This window comes from Elgaria multicarinata, chromosome 17 (assembly GCF_023053635.1).
Source record: "Elgaria multicarinata webbii isolate HBS135686 ecotype San Diego chromosome 17, rElgMul1.1.pri, whole genome shotgun sequence".
Lineage (NCBI taxonomy): Eukaryota > Metazoa > Chordata > Lepidosauria > Squamata > Anguidae > Elgaria > Elgaria multicarinata.
Window position 1 is genome coordinate 23,668,670 of NC_086187.1, and position 20,210 is coordinate 23,688,879.

At 44.4% G+C, this 20,210-nt stretch overlaps 1 protein-coding gene across 2 annotated transcripts in view; it reads right to left on the reverse strand.

The window, feature by feature from the left end:
- Window positions 1-20,210, reverse strand: part of SDK1 (sidekick cell adhesion molecule 1) — a 563,777-nt gene that overhangs the window by 251,207 nt on the left and 292,360 nt on the right. For both annotated transcript variants that reach the window (XM_063143659.1, XM_063143658.1), the window contains exons 6-8: window positions 19,854-19,965; window positions 18,625-18,815; window positions 4,406-4,489 (exon numbers count right to left, since the gene is read on the reverse strand). In XM_063143659.1, the coding sequence (XP_062999729.1) occupies window positions 4,406-4,489; window positions 18,625-18,815; window positions 19,854-19,965 (387 nt within the window). The remainder of the gene's footprint in view (window positions 1-4,405; window positions 4,490-18,624; window positions 18,816-19,853; window positions 19,966-20,210) is intronic.

A 20,210-nucleotide genomic window follows, 5' to 3' on the forward strand; every position in this document is an offset into this window, starting at 1 on the left:
GACTGAAAGAACTGGGCTTGTTTAGCCTGGAGAAGAGAAGATGGAGGGGAGACATGAGAGCACTCTTCAAATACTTAAAAGGTTGTCACTCAGAGGAGGGCCAGGATCTCTTCTCGATCCTCCCAAAGTGCAGGACACGGAATAACGGACTCAAGTTAAAGGAAGCCAGATTCCAGCTGGACATCAGGAAAAACTTCCTGACTGTTAGAGCAGTGCGACAATGGAATCAGTTACCTAGGGAGGTTGTGGGCTCTCCCACACTAGAGGCCTTCAAGAGGCAGCTGGACACTAGAGGCCTTCAAGAGGCAGCTGTCGGGGATGCTTTAGGGTGGATTCCTGCATTGAGTAGGGGGTTGGACTCAATGGTCTTGTAGGCCCATTCCAACTCTGCTATTCTATGATTCTATGATTCTATGAGTTTAACTCTGTGCTGTGTGAAGAAGTCCTTCGTTCTATCTGAATCTCCCACCAATCAGCTTCATGGGATGAACCCGGGTTCTAGTATTATGGGAGAGAGAGAGAAATATCACCAGCAAGGCTGAATTCTGCTTCTTCTGCTCCTTTCTGTGCTTTTCTAGTGTTCTCTAAACTTCTGCCTATGAGTCCTTTCAGAGCCAGAGGATGGGGTCAAGGCTGGGGACCATGACAGAATCAATGACCCTGCTAAGGCCACTTGAAATTGCAGCAGATTCAGTTTTTCTCCCTAAATAGCATACATAGAACTGCCTTAAAAAATCATTCTGGTGGTGTAGGTTGCAAACACAACACTGCATGTTTTATACCTAAATGCACGTGCTCAGGGCATGTTCAGAGGAAATCAATCCCTCTACCCCAGAAAATTGCTTTGTGGTCTGTGGTCTAGTCCACGCAACTTTTCTGCCTTTGATAGTTTAGCCGCATGAATGGGTCAGCACACGAACAAGCTGCCGGCGTGCTTGTTTATTAATTTCAAACATGTGTACCTTTCATCATCTTTTAAACTGCCAGAGTGAATAAAAATGCCTTTTTGCCCAGAGCCTAAAAGACCGCAAAGTTGGCACCAGGCAATTTTGGAATCTCTGGGAATGGAAGCCCTGGGAAGGGCATGCCATAACTTGGGCATCACAACTGGGGGAAAAAGCCCTCTCCCTTATAAATGATGTGTGTGGGTGTCCTCATGCAGAACACTCATGCAGATCTGCCAATTTGGATTTGCAACAGCCAAGTCACACAGCTAGTAAACTAAGAACCCATTCAAACTGTGCAGAGAAAGAAGTTGATAAGATATATATATTTAAGAAGTTGATAAGAGTATTTTGGGTGTTCTTTAAAGTCGTGTGCACTGACTCTCAGGCTGCAGAAGTCAAAACATTTACCATCGAGGAGTGCCAATCAGCCCTGTGGATTTACTCTAGTTTCAGTTTCCGACAAAGGCCATGTCATACATTACAAAGAACACACCTGGATTTGGCACGGAGCTTGTACTCTACAGGGAAACTGCAGCAAAGTCCAGTTCCCCGATGTGACTAGGCATATAAATTCACACTATATTTTTAGGTTTCCAGAGAGTAGCTGCGTCAGTCTATCATAGCAAAAGCAGCAAAGAGACTTGTGGCACCTTAGAGCCTAACACATTTTGGGGGGCATACATGTTCGTGGACTATAGCCCACTTCATGAAGTGGGTGAGGGTCTGCAAGAGCTTAGGCCAAAATAAATTGGCTAGTCTTTAAGGTGCAACAGGACTCTGTGTAAATTTATAGATGTACACTTTACAGCGTCTTAGCTGTGCACCAAACTGTGTAAACTACCTTGAAATGATTGGGGAAAGGTGGTTCATACATTTTTAAAATACATTTCATTTATTTATTTAACTTATTTATTTCATTTCTATACCACCCGATAGCTGAAGCTCTCCAGGAGGTTCACCAAAATTAAAACCATAACTTATATCCCACCTTTCTGCCAAAAATGGCACTCCAAGGCAGCAAATGATAAAAGGCAGATTAAAAACGCAATCTTAATTAAAATGTAACATAAAACCAAATGAACAAAAGACACAATTAAAAACACCCCAATGAAAGAAATAAACAGTGCCAGCCAATTGAAAACCCGCTCAACAGCAGACCTGATAATATGGCAAAGACCTACCTGAATAAAAAACGTCCCAGCCTGCCACCGGAAGGACAAGAGGGAGTGGCCCAGCCTAGCCTCCCTTGGCGGTGAGTTCCAGAGTTTGGGAGTGGCCCCTGAGAAGCCCTGTCTAGCATCCCACCAAAGCCCTCCCCACAACCCAGTCTTAAAATCCGGGTAGCTTGTGTGGGTATTATTTATTTGCTAAATAAATAAAGCAAATAAAATAAAATGTGTGAAGGGGCCCAAATATCAGGTGAGAGTCCTACTTAGGGGCTCAGTACATTCTCTCTTGGTTTAGTAACTTTGCAGCTCCCTAATAAGTACATTGCACTTACTTTTTTTAAGAAAAAAAATTAAGATGCTAAAAGGTAGTGGGAACCTGCTTCTACAGAATTACTCCTGAAGAAAGCATTTCATTTTAAGTGGAATTATAAATATTTTGAAGGTTTTAGCGGTATTCAAACGCCTTCCCATTAAATTTTGAATGAAAGAGTGCAGCTGCAGTAGTGTAACTACACTTGAATGTTCCTACTGCTGACATTTTCCTCCGATTGTAAAACTTCCATGATTTTAAGAAACAAGGAGCATTAACTATTGCAGCTATTGATTGTTTCTCTACAGCCCAAGTTATGGGTCCCAGAGCCGCTGTTTTACTTCCATTCATTCACTTGACTCAAGACGCGAATCCTTTGTAGCTGACCGCATTCATTGAACGTATCCTCTCAGGTAAGGCACGTAAAGAGAGGGAAGACGGGGCAATTTGCCCTGCAGACAAGTCGTAAGTCATCTTTTTAGATGTTAATTCTGATAGTCTCTTTTCATTTTGTTCGATATTCTATACACCACTTTCAGAAATGTATTTTATAAAGCATCTAAGGGAGCAATCCTATGGACCCCAGGCAGAGTCTGGGAGAGGTGGGGAGGGAGGCCTAGGATATCTCAGATTCCTGCATCCAGGGTTGGGAACAGCCCTCTGGCCCAGGAATCTGAGCTCCCCACCCCCTCCCCATTGTGGGTGATGTGTAGCTGCCTCTCCGGGGTCACAAAAGCAAGGCTGGGCTGGAGGTAAAGAAAGCCGTCCTGGGGACGGGGAGGGGAGGGGAGAGGCCGGCTTCTGCTGTATCCTGGGACCTCCTTTCCAGCCTCCTTCCCTCCCCCTCTGCAATGCCTCAGCTAGATGGGCGAAAAAGCCTGTCTAGCTGAAATGCAGAGCAGGGAGGCACAGCAAAGGTGAGGATTGCCTCTGCCCAGCCACCCGCTCTGCACTGGATAGTCATAAGCCTCCGGCTTCAGATGCTCTTGAGTATCAATAGCAGACACACACACCCCTAGCCATCCTATGGTCCCTGGAGAGCATAGATTTTGGGGGATTCCCCCTCCTGGAGCCACGGGCCCTGCTACAACTTCAGGAGGGCACTCCAAAATCTGGTCCCCTTCACATCTGTGCAGAAAGAATTGTGGCACCTGGTTTCTGAGATTATAAAAGTGGCTTTGGAGGAACTTGTGGAGGCCTGAAAGGGGGTGTTCTGGTGGTTGGAGAGGAGAGGAGGGGCCAGGTTACAAAACACACTATGGCCTCCGCCTTCCCAGCCCTGCCCCAGCCAACACACTTCCTTTAGGATGGGGATGCCTAAACACTCAGAAAGCCCCGGGGTGGTGGCACGGTGGTGGCTCAGAGTTGATTATGCAACGCACCCACCCCGGGGCTTTCCGCCAAAGCTGCGGAGAAAAAGAAATTGGGATTTACCCTAGCTTTTTTCTCTGGAGCGAGGTGAGGACGCACAAGACGGCATCAGGACAGCCCCTTGCCTCGCTCCGGAGTCACAGTGGAGGCATGGCTGGGCAGTGGCTGGTGGAAGGCATCCTGCAATTGGTCACCTTCCGCCAGGAAGAGGGCAAGGGCAGCTCCAGTACCAAGATGACTACTCAACACCACCCCGGGGGAGGGAAAGTGCGGGGTTTTCAAGGGATGCAGCACCAAACCGGTGCTGCGAAAACACCCCCCAGGGGTTCGTCTAGAGGGAAAAAGAACAGGAGGACAGAAAGGTGAACATTGCCTCTGTCACTCCTCCCCACTTGTAGGCAGCAGCCCAGCAGGGCATTAGATCCCTGGAAGTTTCCAGGTTCGGAGCCTTCTGTATAACCGGGGCCTGACACATAGGATCGTACCCAAATAAATAAATCCTGGTCCCTTCATGCGATTACTTCCTGTCATGCCAAATGGCAAGTTCAGTAAAGGAGGTAAACAGTAAACAAGTAAAAGAGATGTCCCTTTGTTCATGCCCCACTTACCCATTGCCTGACATGGGAGATGCACTGTCTTCTCCACTTCAGCCAAAATTCGGCTTTCTGGTTCAGCGGTAAAATACGGTGGCTCTTAAGAGAGGTAAACCAAAACAGTGTAAGAAAATACAATTGTTTATGGCAAATAGTCATCCTAACCCCAAGTGTGTTGCGTGCTCGGGTTCTCGCACATATTGCTCACGCATGCACAGGGGTAGCCATTAATTTCAGCGGAGGGATAAAATCTCTTGTGCCCAAGCTGTCTCTCAGCTGGGAAGAATGCATTTAATACAGTGTTGCAAATGGCCTAGTTTGACTTCTATTTTGGGTTTATGGTTTCTTTTAAGTGATAGCCTCATAAAACAACCTCAACAATTATATATTATGATGAATATGAATTTCAAAGAGCACTGAGCAACTGCCAATTTATATTTAGAGTTTTACACAGCAAATTAACATCAGAGCAGGGGCCGCTATTCATTTTACAGGCGTGAATCAGAGAATATTTTAATTCTCTGCTTAGAAGGGCCATCCCGGGAGGTCCATAAAGGTTTTTATTTACAGCAACACATTTTATAGAAGGGCTTGTTTCAGGATCTATACACCATCCCATGTAGTTTTGGATATAAAGCATCACAGCATGAGAATAAATCTTTATCAGAAACATAACACAGCAGTTTTAATAGCAAGGTAGCAGTAAATAGTTTTCATAGGAGATTCAAAGTAAGTAACAGAATATCCATTAATAGACTAAAATGGATTGGCATAACAGTGCGCAAACTTTCAATGTTCATAGAACTAGGGATGTGCTCCGCTTCTCTTCGGTTCAGAGAAGCAGGAGCGAGGCGGCCTAATTCGCCTCCGGAAAAGGCGGAGGCGAAGAGAGTCAGGGGGGCTGCGGATCGAGGCGAAGAGGATCGCCTCAATCCGGAGCTTCGCCTGAAGGTAAGGGGGGGAGGGGGACTCATCTGGCGCTGCCGGCGCCACCATCCATGCGGCGGCAGCGGCAGCACCAGGTAAGGGAGCAGGGAGGAGGGACGCTTACCTTCCTCCGTCGCGGGCTTCAATTGAGGCCCCGGTTGAAGCTGGAAGTGAAGGCCGAGACCTCTTCCGGCTTCAACCGGGGCCTCAATTGAAGCCCGCGACGGAGGAAGGTAAAGGGGCGGGGGCCGGGCCGGGGGCCGGGGCCTGGCCTACCTGGCGCCGCTGGTGCCACCATCCATGCAGCGGCAGCGGCGGCGCCAGGTAAGGGAGCAGGAAGGAGGGACCCTTACCTTCCTCCGTCGCGGGCTTCAATTGAGGCCCCGGTTGAAGCCGGAAGTGGCTTCTTCCAGCTTCAACCGGGGCCTCAATTGAAGCCCGCGACGGAAGAAGGTAAGGGGGCGGGGGCAGGGGCGGGGGTCTGGCCTACCTGACGCCGCCGGTGCCGCCATGCATGCGGCGGCACCGGCGATGGCGCCAGGTAAGGGAGCAGGGAGGAGGGATGCTTACCTTCCTCCGTCGCGGGCTTCAATTGAGGCCCCGGTTGAAGCTGGAAGCCTCTTCCAGCTTCAACCAGGGCCTCAATTGAAGCCCGCGACGGAGGAAGGTAAAGGGGCGGGGTGAGTGGGTGGTTTCTTTTGCGCCACCACCGCCGCCGTCCATATAGTGACGGCGGTGAAGCCAGATCTCGCTCCGCGGAGCGGGATACGGGCGGAGTGGCGCGAAGGGGATCGGGCCCGATCCGGATTTTCCGGATCGGGCCACGAAGCGGATTGGGGGGTCCGTGCACACCCCTACATAGAACACTTCAGGATTAGTTCTTTGAAACATAACAGGATGCTCAGATTCTAGCAACCTAAGCTGGTCCAAAAAGAGAGAGCATTTCACCTCCTTTATAACTTTGATCCTTTGGGACCAACATCGCAGGAACTGCAATCAACTGAATTTGTAACATTAACTAACACTTTATCTCTAGGGCTAAAAGAAGATATTAAAGCTTGTATGAAATAAAGTGCTGGCTGTGGGAATCACAACGTTCATTCCTCGCTATTCGAAATGGGATTGTGAACCTTCTCCTGAATACAGTATATGCCATTTAGGTTTGGCTAAATTTGCCTATAGTATACACGGACATGTTTGGTCCCCAGCCATGCATTCGATGCCAGACGCAGCCCTCAGGGGCAAAAAGTTGGGCAATACTGTCCCATTATCCAAGCATGTGCAATTAGTGCTAGTAACAATTAGACAAAATTCTCTATTGTGCTTCTGAGTCATTCTTCTTCTTCATCTATTATTATTATTATTATTATTATTATTATTATTATTATTACATTTCATATTTCACCTTTTTCCTCCAATGAACCCAAGGCGGTGTACATCCTCCTCTTCATTTTATTCTCACAACAACAACCCTGTGAGGTTGGTTGGGCTGAGAGTCTGTGACTGGCCCAAAGTCACCCAGTAGGTTTCCATGGCCGAGTGGGGACTAGAACCAGGATCTCCCAACTCCTAGACCAACACCTTAGCCACTACACCACACTGGCTCTATGTTGTGGGATTCCTGTTTCAGTGATAGGCTGAGTCTGATATTTCATTGATGTGCCGAGTTCTTTTTTTTAACCAAAGCTATGCAGTTCTTAATGTCAGTGTTTATTTTGGAATAGCTATTGCTTTGCCGCCATCAATGCTACTGTCTATCGGTGTAGCCCTGGAGTTTGACAGGCTGCTTCCGTAGCATTGAGGAGAAAGCAGCAGCACAAGGGGACATGTCATTCCCTTGCATCGGTACTACAAACTGACATAAATTCCCCTGCCCTTGTTTTTCCTCTGGCCGAACAAGGCAAAGCTGTTCTCTCAACTTTATGGCCTGCACAGCTCTGTGAGGGCCGGCAGAAATTGCAACAAGTTTTGCTCATAGTGAGAGATGGGTCCATTAGTAAGGCAGACTCGCTTGCTCGTTTGGCAGCTTAAGCCAACTGAGATGCAGCGTTCTGTCTTCACCTGTCTTTATTCAGAAAACATCTGCAGGAAACTTTCTTAGCTGTAGATATGACATTAAAAAAAATCTGGAAGAGAATGGACAATTGGTTCATCTGCTAGAATCTCTAACAGAACAGCCCACAGAGGTCTGAGGCCAAGGATAAGAGACAGCAAAGGTCTGAAGGTCAAATGTACATAGGTATAGGCCTTGAAGAACAACTTTCAAATGCTTTTTTGATCCTTCTGCCCACAAAAATGTATGTGTAACTTCATTATTATTATTATTATTATTATTATTATTATTATTGATCCTTCTGCCCACAAAAATGTATGTGTAACATTATTATTATTATTATTATTATTATTATTATTATTAAAATATCAGTATCCATTTCCTTTCCATCAGAGGGATCAGGAAGGAGAATGCCCTAGAAAATTAAACCTACACAGTAAAACTAATAACCATAGCTGTTTGCATGATTAATAGCTTTTTAATAATATAAATGTACAGGCATTACTGATCTTCAGTGCCTAAATAGATGATGATTACTAAGACAAATAATATATAGGTTCATAAAGTGATATATTTATTGGAGAAAACAGATGGAAAAGCTAGACATTATCAGAAAACCATGGTGGACAGAGAGGGTTCAACCCTCACTGGTGAGCTTTCAGTCCTGATCCAGAAATGCACCAAAGCGACAGCACCAACAGCACGGAGGTGACCTTAAGCAGCTTAGCTGACTGTTGGGACGCTGACAAATTGTATGCTTGAAAAGCACGAAGGAAATAGGGTAGAATGCAAGGAAATTCTATGCAGTAGCATTACAAAATTCTAATTGCAGCAGGTGAGATGTCAGGATGCAAAAACAGAAGTGACGGACATCTCTTGCAGGAGTTGTGGCTCACTTTGTACAGCAGGCTGCAAATGGTAGGGCAGCAGAAGTAGCGTGTGAAGGGCCTCTTTGCTCCCATCCATGTGGCTCTCCTGGATTCTCCTTCCCTTAGCAGCAGAAATCGAGGGTCAGGAATTAACAAGCACCCAGTTCTTCCTCCTCCCGCTCAGCCTTATCTCTCAGCAGTTGAGCAAGGGTCCAAGCTATCTCCTTTTCAGCCACCCACCAATAACTGCCATATATAGTGCTGCAACCAGCACAACCATGCAAGAGGTTGTGCCTCTCATGGACAATCCAAGAGACTTTCTTAATGTCCACTACATGGAAATGCATCCCTGCCACCATGACGCTCGGGCTGCAGCTCATCCTATCACTCAGTTGTGGTTCTGGAGGATGGTGTGGATAGGGAGACATTTTTCTCCCTCTCTCATAATACTAGAACCTTTGATCATCCCATGAAGATGATTGGTGGGAAATTCAGGACACATAAAAAGGAAGAACTTCTTCACACAGCGCATATGGAATTTGCTGCATCAAGATATGGTGATGGCCACCAATTTGGATGGCTTTAAAAGGAGATTAGGCAAATTCCTGGAGGAGAGGCAATCAATAGCTACTAGTCCTGATGGTTCTATGCTGCCTCCAGTATCAGAGGCAGTAAGCCTATGTACACCAGTTGCAGGAGAAGATGGGCAGGAGGGTGCTGTCGCACTTGTGTTCTGAAGATGGTTTCCCCATCAAAACGCTGGTCAGCCACTGTGTGAACCAGATACTGGACTAGATGGTCTGATCCAGCATGGCTCTTCTTATGTTCATATGGAGAATCATATATCTCCTTAAAGATGGCATATGTGTATTCATGTCCACCTGCCAGGGATGTTTTACTTCTCTTGCAGCCCCAAATGGTGGGCAGACGGGATGGGGGTACCAGCATCCAGGTTGCTCCCTTTAGGAAACAGGGCATGATCCCTGACAAGGATAACCTACAGGTCACATTTCTGCCAGGCTGCGGAATGCAAAACTTTGAGGGATTCATGGCACTTAACTTCAAAAAGTTTCATGCTGCATTTGCTGACATGACACAACGAGGACAGGGCGACTGCTAATGAAATCACAGTGAGGAGGAACGTTCAGCAAGACTGATCCTTGGATAAGATGTCAGCCAGGGCCAATTCATACAGCCGAAGCGGCAACTGTCATATGAGAGGCGTGCCTTCCACTGGAGGGAACGAAGCTCAACTGATATGATTATGTGTCTTGGCTAAAGGTATGCTCTTGAGCATTGAAGCAATAATTCCTTAACTTCAACCACCAAAGCACATGTTTGTGATAAATCCTCTTACCCCAGTGGCTTACTAGGGTCCCTGGAGCCTGAATGAAGGGGCGGATAAGGGACACCAATCAACTGGTTATAGCTGTCCTGACCCGCTGGATAAATGAGAAGAGACCGACAGCTATCTCGAGAGAGGATGAAGTAGAAAAACAAGAAGGCACTGAACATGCACGATGCGGATTAAAACTAAGCTGACTTAATGCCACCTGTACCTGATTGTAGTTTAAGGTCTATTGCTGCCAATTACTTCAGAAGTCTATGGGCGTATGCTAGAATGGCATCAAAGTTAGAGGTAAGAAAGATACAAAAGTAAAGTGCAATCCTGCGGCTCTAGCCTCCTTACTAAAGCAAAGCAAAGCTGGTCACCATCTGGAGCTATTTGCGTTTTCCCAAATACGTTTGCATATCTACAGGGACTGGGATCATTGTGTCGTCTGCCATAACTAACAGAAGAACAGCTGTTGGTTGGTAGTGATTGTCTGTTATTAATCGCCAAGGCGCAAGTCCAAATGGGTGACCTAAGATGGTGTGAGGTGCTGCCATAACCCATTACCTCCCCCTTGAGGCATCTATGTCACACTTAAATAATCCCTGATGCTGCTTTAACTGGACCAAGTGCTGTTCCAAAAGGCCATTCTAATTCTCTCTGAATGTACTGTGTACTTGAAGGGCATGAAATAATGACAGTTTGAAATTACACAATAGGAACGTTTGAGTAGTCAGATCAATGGAGAATTGGGTAATGCTGGCATATCAGCCATATGGCGAAATTGCAAAACTATCCACGTTGACAGTGAAATGGTCCAAAGCATTGAGGGTGATAGCAGTTGCTTTTGTTTTGGGGATCAGGCCAAATGATTCACAATTGCTGCAGTCACAGAGGCCAGGAGTAGAAAGGCTTTATTATATTAAAGTTTGCCAGGGATACTCGGGGCTAAATTTATTTATTTATTTTATTTTATTTATTGCATTTATACCTCGCCTTTTTTCCTCCAAGGAACCCAGGGCGGTGTACACCTCTCTATTCTATCCTCACAACAATAACCTTTGAGATGGGTTGAGCTGAGAGTCTGTGACTGGCCGAGTGGTGACTAGAACCCGGATCTCCTGTCTCCCAGTCCAACACTTTAGCAGCTGCACCACACTGGCTCTCACACCTTGCTTCAGGGCTTAGATTCAATTTGCAGGGCACCAGATGGCTATCTCTGAGCATCAGGCTGTTGGTGACGGAGGGTTGGATCCAGACTTGGTCATGCTTAGAGAAAACCCACTGGACTCAGTAAGACTTGAGTTAGTCCTGACTAACTTGTCCTATGGATTTAAATGGGTCCGCTACTAGGGATGTGTGAATCTGCAAACTTCAGCTTGTCGAAAGTTCTCCAGATTCTGTCTCAAGTTCCTATCAGGTTGTGAGCATTGTTTGTTTTGTTTCTGCATGAAAATCCATCCATATTTTCATGTGTACTTTTCCAAATGTATGCATTAATTGTGCACATCTTTAAACTGTATGTGTTCTGCTCCAATTGATTGCATTGTATTTGTGCTCATTTTGCAAAAGGATGCAGTTGCATGCACAGTTTTCAAATTTATGCATGCTGTCAAACACATTGTTTTCAGTCCACAAATCACATCGGAAGCTTGGAAATGTATGCACTTCGACCGCTGTTTGCAGCCGTGTCCACGATCAGGCAAACTGGGCAAATCCTGATCAAAACCGGACTGAAACAACTTTCTCATGCATCCCTACTCTAAACCTGGCTAAGTCTGGATCCAACCCATAAAGTGTGGGACTGACTCCAGCTTGTCAACATGCTTAAGGGGTGTCATGTGGATTTTTATGAATTCAGATATGAACTGATCTGATCCACAGCCTTGTAATTCTGTGACAAAATGGTGTTCCTTCCTTTATCATTCAAACACACAGTTAACATGGAAAGTTGCACTCAGTGACTTGCCTTCTACACATTCATTGCTCGGTGAATGGCAGAATGGCTGCAATTCAATGGAATTCTCTGTCCACACTCAAATCTGACCATTCTATATATAAGTGGAAACTCGTTTGCCGACTCTGAAACTGCAGGCGTTATCACCCTCCTTGATAAATTACAGAAAGAGCATTCCTCTTCTACTATCTTTTATACACAGGCTCTCTTGTGTATCCTTAACAGACTCCTTTTCAAAAATGCTGTCCACTCTCATCCTGCTAAGATCTAACACAGATTCTGCCAAAGGGTCAGATCAAAAAGGCACACAGCGCTTCACCTTGCTGTGTTTCCACCTTATGACACAATTTGTTTCTGAAGGAAGAAAATATTTCCATCATACAAAAACTGGATGTTTATTGCCATGGTGGGGTAACCTATGCCTGCAGCCAATTCAGGGTGGTGATGCAGGGCAATTGAACAGTCACCAATTCACTTTGAATTGGCAACTTACTTAGGATTTCACTGCAAGAGAGCCCAGACTTGGGAGGATATTGGGGAAGCTGGTAGCTCCCATTTTAGAGGAGCAGTGATTCCATTCTAGGTTTCAGTTGGAACTAGCCAGAACTTTAAAGGTGCTATCCAAAGTGGGAAAGCGGGTAGCAACCATCACACTCACACTCATGCATGCACTCATAGACAACCCATGATTTGTTAACCATGAATTGTTTGGTCATCTGAACCGAGCCTATGTCTCTTATGTGAAGGTCCACAAGGTTTGCCCGTGTACACCCACAGCACGTAGAGTGCACCGAAAGTTCCCACAAACCAAGATCATGTAGAAGCTCTTGTACAACATCAGCACTCCATATGTGCATTCAAGGGACCCCCTGTGCATTCAAGAAAGGGATGGCCCAGGGACACGCTGTTTCTGATGTGGAGCAATGCTCTTACTCTGCTTTGAATATTAACAACTACGGAGAAAATTCAAGAAAGCTATATGAATACGATGCCGGTCAAGGAAGCGTTCTTTGACATTTTCTCTGCAATAGCAAGGTGACAGAACACAGAAGTATGGCACCGTCTGCTCCAAATTTGCAGATACCCAGATACTCAACTGAAGAGGAATCTCTTCAGTCATCACACCTGCTGGGTGGGGCTTAAAATAAAACATAAATAGCCTTATTAGATCTTTAATATGAAAGGATTTTAAAAATCTATTTTCACCCTTTCTCCTACTTTTCCTTCCTTCCACTCCTGTTGTATCTTTCATGTTCCTCTCAGGCCCAGGTATCATCATTTTTAGCCCTTAACTTTGGATAGAAATTCCAACTGAGGCCTTAGCTAGACCTAAGGTTTATCCCGGGATCGTCCCAGGGTCGTCCTTGCCTGCTCCCGGGATCCCCTGTGTGTCATTTACATGAACAGGGATGACCCCGGGACGGTCCCAGGATAAACCTTAGGTCTAGCTAAGGCCTAAGTTGCTGTGTTAAGAACATCAGAAGTGCCCTGCCGGATCAGACCAAGGGTCCATCTAGTCCAGCACTCTGTTCACACAATGGCCAACCAGCCATCGGCCAGAGACCAACAAGCAGGACATGGTGCAACAGCACCCTCCCACCCATGTTCCCCAGCAACTGGTGCAGGCTTACTGCCTCGAATACTGGATAATGTCTGATATATATTATATATAAAAGAGGGCAGCAGTCCCTTAATAAGAATGAAATGGCTGCATTTTGCTTTGCTTTTTTAAGATAGGAAAGAGAATTCTCCACTGTGCCATTTGCCTCTGCTCCGCCTTGTCACTGTCCTTACCAAGTGGTCATTGGCAATGAAGCATTGCAGCTTCTCACCGCTGCCTTGTCCCACAAGACTATCCTGATGTCTTTCTCTCTTTGCTTTTCTCCTCCCTTCCCCCTTTGTCCGAGTTTTATTTTCAGCCACAGTGTCTGCTTTAAAGCGCAATTGTTCATTTTATGTAGTGGCAGGATTTCATAAACTCCCACTGAAATGGCAGTTGAAAAATAACTATTTAGAGTGGCTATATTAAAGGACCTTCAAGAACACGAGGAAAACATTGGTTTTTTTAAATTAGGCCCGTTTTCAAATGAGCATGATGGCAACACTTAATCTTCGGATGGCTAGTAGCACAACAAATATGTTCTTATCTAATCTGCAGCAAATCTTTTCCCCAAAACGCTGCTGGGCCAGCTCAGAAAGACGCTACCCTTTAAAAAATTTATAACAACTGCAGCTAATAAAACCAGAGTTTGGAACCACCTCCGTTTATCTTTGTTGGAACTATATGGAGACATCAAGGGAAGCTTTGCCACACTTGTTGGAGAAATTGCGATGCAACTAGAGGTTAGCAACATGAGAGGGACCGTTTTATTCCTTGATGCATTGCTGGCACAACTCACTAAATATTCAGATTTGGAACATTTTATGGTAATTTCCGACTGGTATGGCTCTGAAACGTATTCATGTGAGAGTGTGCATCCTTTGATTTCTACTGAAATGAAAGGGTGAACTTTAATGCCACTAAGATCAAGGGCATACACTACAGGAGCATTCCGCCAACGTTGTAAACTACAGGTTATGAGTTTGCATGACAGAACTGGATATTGATTATCGCCATGATGTGAAACAGTGGTTTCTATATGTCCCCCCCCATCATGCTGGTTTAAGTTGAAGCCATTTTTAACCTCTTATGGATTTAATAGCATCATCTCGCTCTCTGCTGCTCTACATATAACCACAGGATCTGCTCGTCATAATATAGTACTACATTAACAGAAGGTCATCTGGTCTGCCCAGTACATCAGAAGAATGTGTAATTATGGCTGAATCATCCCATTTGCTGTTTTACTTCTTTCCTTCTTTATGAAATGTGTAGCAATATGGACTTTGCAACCTCTCTTGGTGTCCACATATATAATCAGAAGAATTATATTTAACCTCTTCTATCTATTCAATCTAAGACTTACATACTCAGCTTTTCTAATACATTTTCGGAACTATTATTTCTTCTTCCAAAATCCACATTCTATTCTCCCTGTAACGTCACACTCATCCATATTTATTCTTCGTCTGTTTTAAATGATAATTTCTAGCAACTGGCCTTTTCAGCATGTTATGATTACCATCTTGCAGATTCCTGGATGACTTCCTTCAGTTTCCTATGCACTTATTACTGTTTGAACCATTTCATTTAACCTACTTAATCCTCAAAATGTAAATGCCTACATTAAACACCCTTCTCCTCTTTAAACTTCTGATGACTACTCAGATTTGCATCACCTGGAAAGAAGGTTCATAAGCATCCTTCTCTCCAGAATCCAATATGGTGAAGTCCGCTGGGAGGAATTCCCATCCCACAGAAACTTTTAGGTCAGCTCTGGAGTGCGCCTCTAACATGACATTTTGTTCTAAGCAGACTCTGGAAACTTTTTCATATCTCATCCAAGATGTGCAGATCCCTACATGGTGTTATCTACTTGTGTACCCTACAAATATTTTATGCGCACAAATGGACAAGCATAATTGAGTCCTTAAGTGCTACTAAAACAGTTTTTAATAATGTAGGTGATAGAAGAAACACCTTCAAGAAAGCTCAGGGAGAATGATCCCTTTAATAAAAGTTCTTCTATCATTTTTGATTCTTGTCTACACCTTCCCTCGATTCTGTTCCCTCACTAATTAATAAATGGCTCTGTTCCATTTTGGAGCGCTAGCCTAGTCATGAATTATTCTACTACTTATTTATCTTAGCATCCTGTTCAAGAACCTTCCTGCTGTTCCAGAAATCCATAAATTTCAAAATGTATCAGCCCTGGCCAACGCTGGGAGTAAACACTTAAAATGAGAGTGCCTTGTTGCACGAAAAGTGCAATAAAAGTAACTGATAAACCAATTTGTTACTGATTTCTTTTCATTTACTCGTTCATCTCATGAGCTCTTTTCATACCTTCCTTCACCACAGCCCTAATAAAACTTACATAAGAAATAAATAAAACATCCCAAATAAGTATATACAGGCTACTAATCAAAGTTGTCATGGCGACTTTTAAAATCTCTCCCCTCATGTTTGCTTTTCCTGTTTTATCTGAGCTGTACTTAAGTACCTTCTCCACTAGTAGAAACAATGCTTGAAATACTGTGGTAGCCAGGATCTGACAGGACTGCAGCAAAATTAAATTAGTTACAATAAAATTGTGCGGATAAAGAAAGGCTTAAATCAAAATCATAAATAACTGAAATTGGCTCCTTCTTTTTTAAAGGAAAGGGAGGTGGATAATTTGAAGGCATAAAACAAAGCAAAGAAGAAGAAGCTTAAACCCAAATTTCGCAGAGTACATTCAAAAATAAAAGAGAGCAATGAATAAAAGTGTAGCACAACTTACACAGCCATCTTAAAGGGGGTCAGGGGAGATCAGCTGAATATAATAGAGGCCATGTGCTGCATTTATTGCATTTGCAGGGCTTGATAGACATTTCAACTCTTAACATAGAGGCCAAGGTGCGGGTGTATTTAGTGACCCGGTTCACACGTTACAATGGCAATTCCTCGGTCATTTAACCCAAGAATTACAGGGACAAGCAAAGTGTGTGAGCTGTGCACAAGCCATCTACATTTTTAAATAACAACACATCTCCCTTACAATGATGCCTGAAGGCTAGGAAGACTCTTGTTGCAAGGGTCGGGATGCAGGAATAAGCAACAGGCCAAGACACTGACGCCACACAAGGCAGAGCCCCTTTAAGAGGCTGTGTGATGCTATTTTTGGCTTGCTTTGTTGTTTATTCGTTCAGTCGCTTCCGACTCTTCGTGACGTCATGGACCAGCCCATGCCAGAGCTTTCTGTCGGCCGTCGCCACCCCCAGCTCCCCCAAGGTCAAGTCTGTCACCTCCAGAATATCATCCATCCATCAGCCCCTCTTCCTTTTGCCTTCCACTTTCCCTAGCATCAGCCTCTTCTCCAGGGTATCCTGTCTTCTCATTATGTGGCCAAAGTACTTCAGTTTTGCCTTTAATACCATTCCCTCAAGTGAGCAGTCTGGCTTTATTTCCTGGAGTATGGACTGGTTTGATCTTCTTGCAGTCCAAGGCACTCTCAGGATCTTCCTCCAACACCACAGTTCAAAAGCATCTATCTTCCTTCGCTCAGCTTTCCTTATGGTCCGGCTTATGGGAATGCCTTATGGACACTACATACATTACAATTTTTAGATGTATACTCCAAATCTTTTAAGTTTATACCCATATCAAGCCTTGTTCACATAAAGATAAACCAACGTCTGCAGCCAATAAATGAAACGTCCCTTAATTATGCGTAATTTGCTTGGCAATGTCCCAAGTTCTAGGACTGCCAGGCATTGGAGCTAAGCTACCTCAAAGGCACAAGTCTCTGTGTGCCAGCCTATCAGCAAAGATGACCAAAAAAAGAAAGGAGGATGTGCCAGGAACAGTGTCTTGTGGAGCACAGAGGCTCATGACACTTCTTTCTCTTAGGACTCAATTTCCTCTATCTATCTATCTATCTATTTATTATTTATTACATTTTTATACCGCCCAATAGCCGAAGCTCTCTGGGCGGTTCACAAAATGCTCTACTAGCATTCACAAGTAGAAAACAGCAACAAAGAGTCTTGTGGCACCCCAAAGACTACAGTTCACTTCTTCAGAAGCATGAAGTGTTATCCCGGCAGGGGTGGCTCTATATTTGGGGCAGATGGGGCAATGACCCCCTGCCTGTTTCCTGCCCACTTGCAGCAGAGAAATCCCCCACAACCAGGTACATTTGCTGTTTCCAAGTGCCACACAAGGTCTTCTCCTTGTGTGATTCTACCGGCAATCTCAGTAGAATATTGAGCATCTGCCCTGTCCTCTGACCCACGAGCACCAGTGGGCACCAGCCACCACTGTATCCTGGTTTACAAGGATATATTTACGTGGTTGTGGGGCAGCATTTGGTGGGGGGGGGGAGATTGTAAACAGTGAGATCAGAGGGAAATGAAAGGCAGAAATTACAGATAGTGAAAAGACAGAAAGTACAGATAGTGATAATTATGTTTTTAACAGTGGCTATTCACAAAACAGTTGTTGCTTATAACACAAATATCTTGGTAAACCAAGCAACTCATGTAGCGTGATAAAAGTAACTTTTTACAAAATCACACGATATGTGTTAATTGGCTTATGCAACATGAGAATGTTTGTGTTATGAGCAGTAAGGTGGGGTTTTTTGTGTGAATGGCCGCTGTTAATAACATAATTATCACTGTCTCTACTTTCTGCATTACATTTTCCTCTTATCTCACTGATTACACAACCCACCATGGCCATCACCAGTACCATGTGTATATATACCTGAAACTCAGGATAACACTTAATGCATCTGATGAAGTGGACTGTAGTCCACAAAAGCTTATACCATAATAAATGTGCTAGTCTTTAAGGTGCCACAAGACTGTAGTTTCTTTTCTGCAACAGGCTAGCATGGTTACCCCTCTAGAAACCATCAAATGTAGAAGGTGATAGAAATCAACAAATATAGAAGATGTGCTACCGCTAGTATCAGAGGCAGTACGCCTGTATACCCCAGTTGCTTGGGAACATGGGTGGGAGGGTGCTGTTGCATCATGTCCTGCTTGTGGGTCCCTGGCCAACAGTCGGTTGGCCACTGGCTGAACAGAGTGCTGGACTAGATGGACTCTTGGTCTGATCCAGCCTCAGGGCTCTTCTCATTTTCTTGTGAATACTTTCCCAAAACCTCCTCCAGGAATGAGATGGCTTAATCAGGGCTTCATACAGCTAGAAACGAAGACATATACGCTGCTTGCTAAGTATTTTACCAACTCTGTTACTTCCAGTTTCATGATCACAGTTGAAGATTTACAATGTATTATGCATAACATCAATGTTAAGGGAAAGAATATCCTTGATGAATTTGTATTCATAAAGAAGAAAGGCTGAATTAATTTGGAAGATAACTCAACATCACCTCTTTTGTTCTATTTTTCTGGGGAAACGTTCAACTGTAAGGTCAGTGAAATACTAAAATAACCATTTCTGTTTCCTGTTGTACTTTGGTTCAAAAAGAAAAGGAGTATTACCCAGGATAGACAGGAAAGCTTTCGCTCTCTCAGGCTCAACAGGGCTGTCTCTCAACTGCGCCTCACAGACGTACATCCCAACGTCAGCAGAGGTTGGGTTGGCAATGGCGAGACGCCTCCCAAAACTGCTAACTCCACCGGTTATTTTGATCCCGTTCCTCTTCCAGGCTACGCTTAATTTCTCAGTGGGCCTGTGAGGGTAAAAGTCACACCAATTATTACTGTGAATTATGTTATCTGCAGTAATAACACACTGAACATATGACTCACCTAACTCTTCCAGGACTACAGGCATATTGAGCACTGGACGCTTAGAAATAAATCCAGATGCAACTCTGAGGTCTTAAGTAGAAGCAGGCCTCAGAGAAGCGGGGGATGCAGTGTGTGTGGGGAGGGAACGGGCTACCAGAGTGCCATGGAGCAGGCATGGCTAATTGTTATAGCAATGGAAATTTTAAGTGGTAATGATTTGGTTTGCCTAAACAAAGGGTGTTAAAAACAAAACACTATTCAGGGAACACAGCTGTATGGGAGGAACTTTAATTATAACTCAATTTTGGAGGCTGTATTACCTATTATCAAGAATGTCTCTGCTTTCACAAGGAAGAAGTAATCAATTGGCCCTCAAAATTTTTCACATCCTCCTTTCTCTCTCCCCTACGGTGCACGCTTCCCCCCATTCAAGGCAAAATTTTCAAACAGCTGATTTTTAAAAAGCATTCCGGCTCCTGGCATTTAACATTGTTGTAGTGCCCAAAGCCTTCCTCATCAATCACGGCTTGACTTCCCTTGTTCAAACTTATATACGGGACCATGGAGACAAATGCATTAAAAAGTAACCTGATTGACAATTCCATGATTAATTTTAAACCTGTTAACACTGTAGTCAAGTTACCCATCTTTGGTTTTCTGATTTTAGAAATAAAATAATAAATAAATAATACTGACACAGTTCTTTTTTTAACTTGCGCCCCCTTCCCCTATCTCAGGGGGAATTAACCTATATCATAGTAAAAAAAAAACCAACCAAACAAAAAAACCCGCACTATTTTGGAACTCAGCTATGCAGAAGTTATTTTTATGGTAACTCAGTTTAGGTGTGGACTAATTAATAGGAACGCCTCTGCTTTCACAGGGAAGTGGCAATTAGAAATGAAATCCAGCTAACTAGATCCAGATTCCCCACTTCCTGGAAAAAAGCGAAGCATGTACTCCTGTTTTTACATTACCTTCCATTGGCCACACATTCCAGGATGGCTTCATTACTCCCGGCTACTACACTTGTATTATGTGGAGGAATTACGGTGACAGGAGCCACAGCAGCAGATGAGGGGTCGGCATCTACAAACAAGAAAACAAATCCCCCATGAATATATTGCCGGCCCGGCTTAGTAGCAACATACACATCAACAATTGTTATTTCTGCTGTCAATGTGGGCCAGGCATGGAGCAGCAACAACAGCACATGGGCTGAAGTTGTGGTCCCAGCTTTTATTGGCCACAGGTCAGAGAGGTTAGTGTGGCATAAAACCAGGATCCAGTCATCAGACAGCCCGGCTGTTGTTTGATCCCATCATCCAGCCATG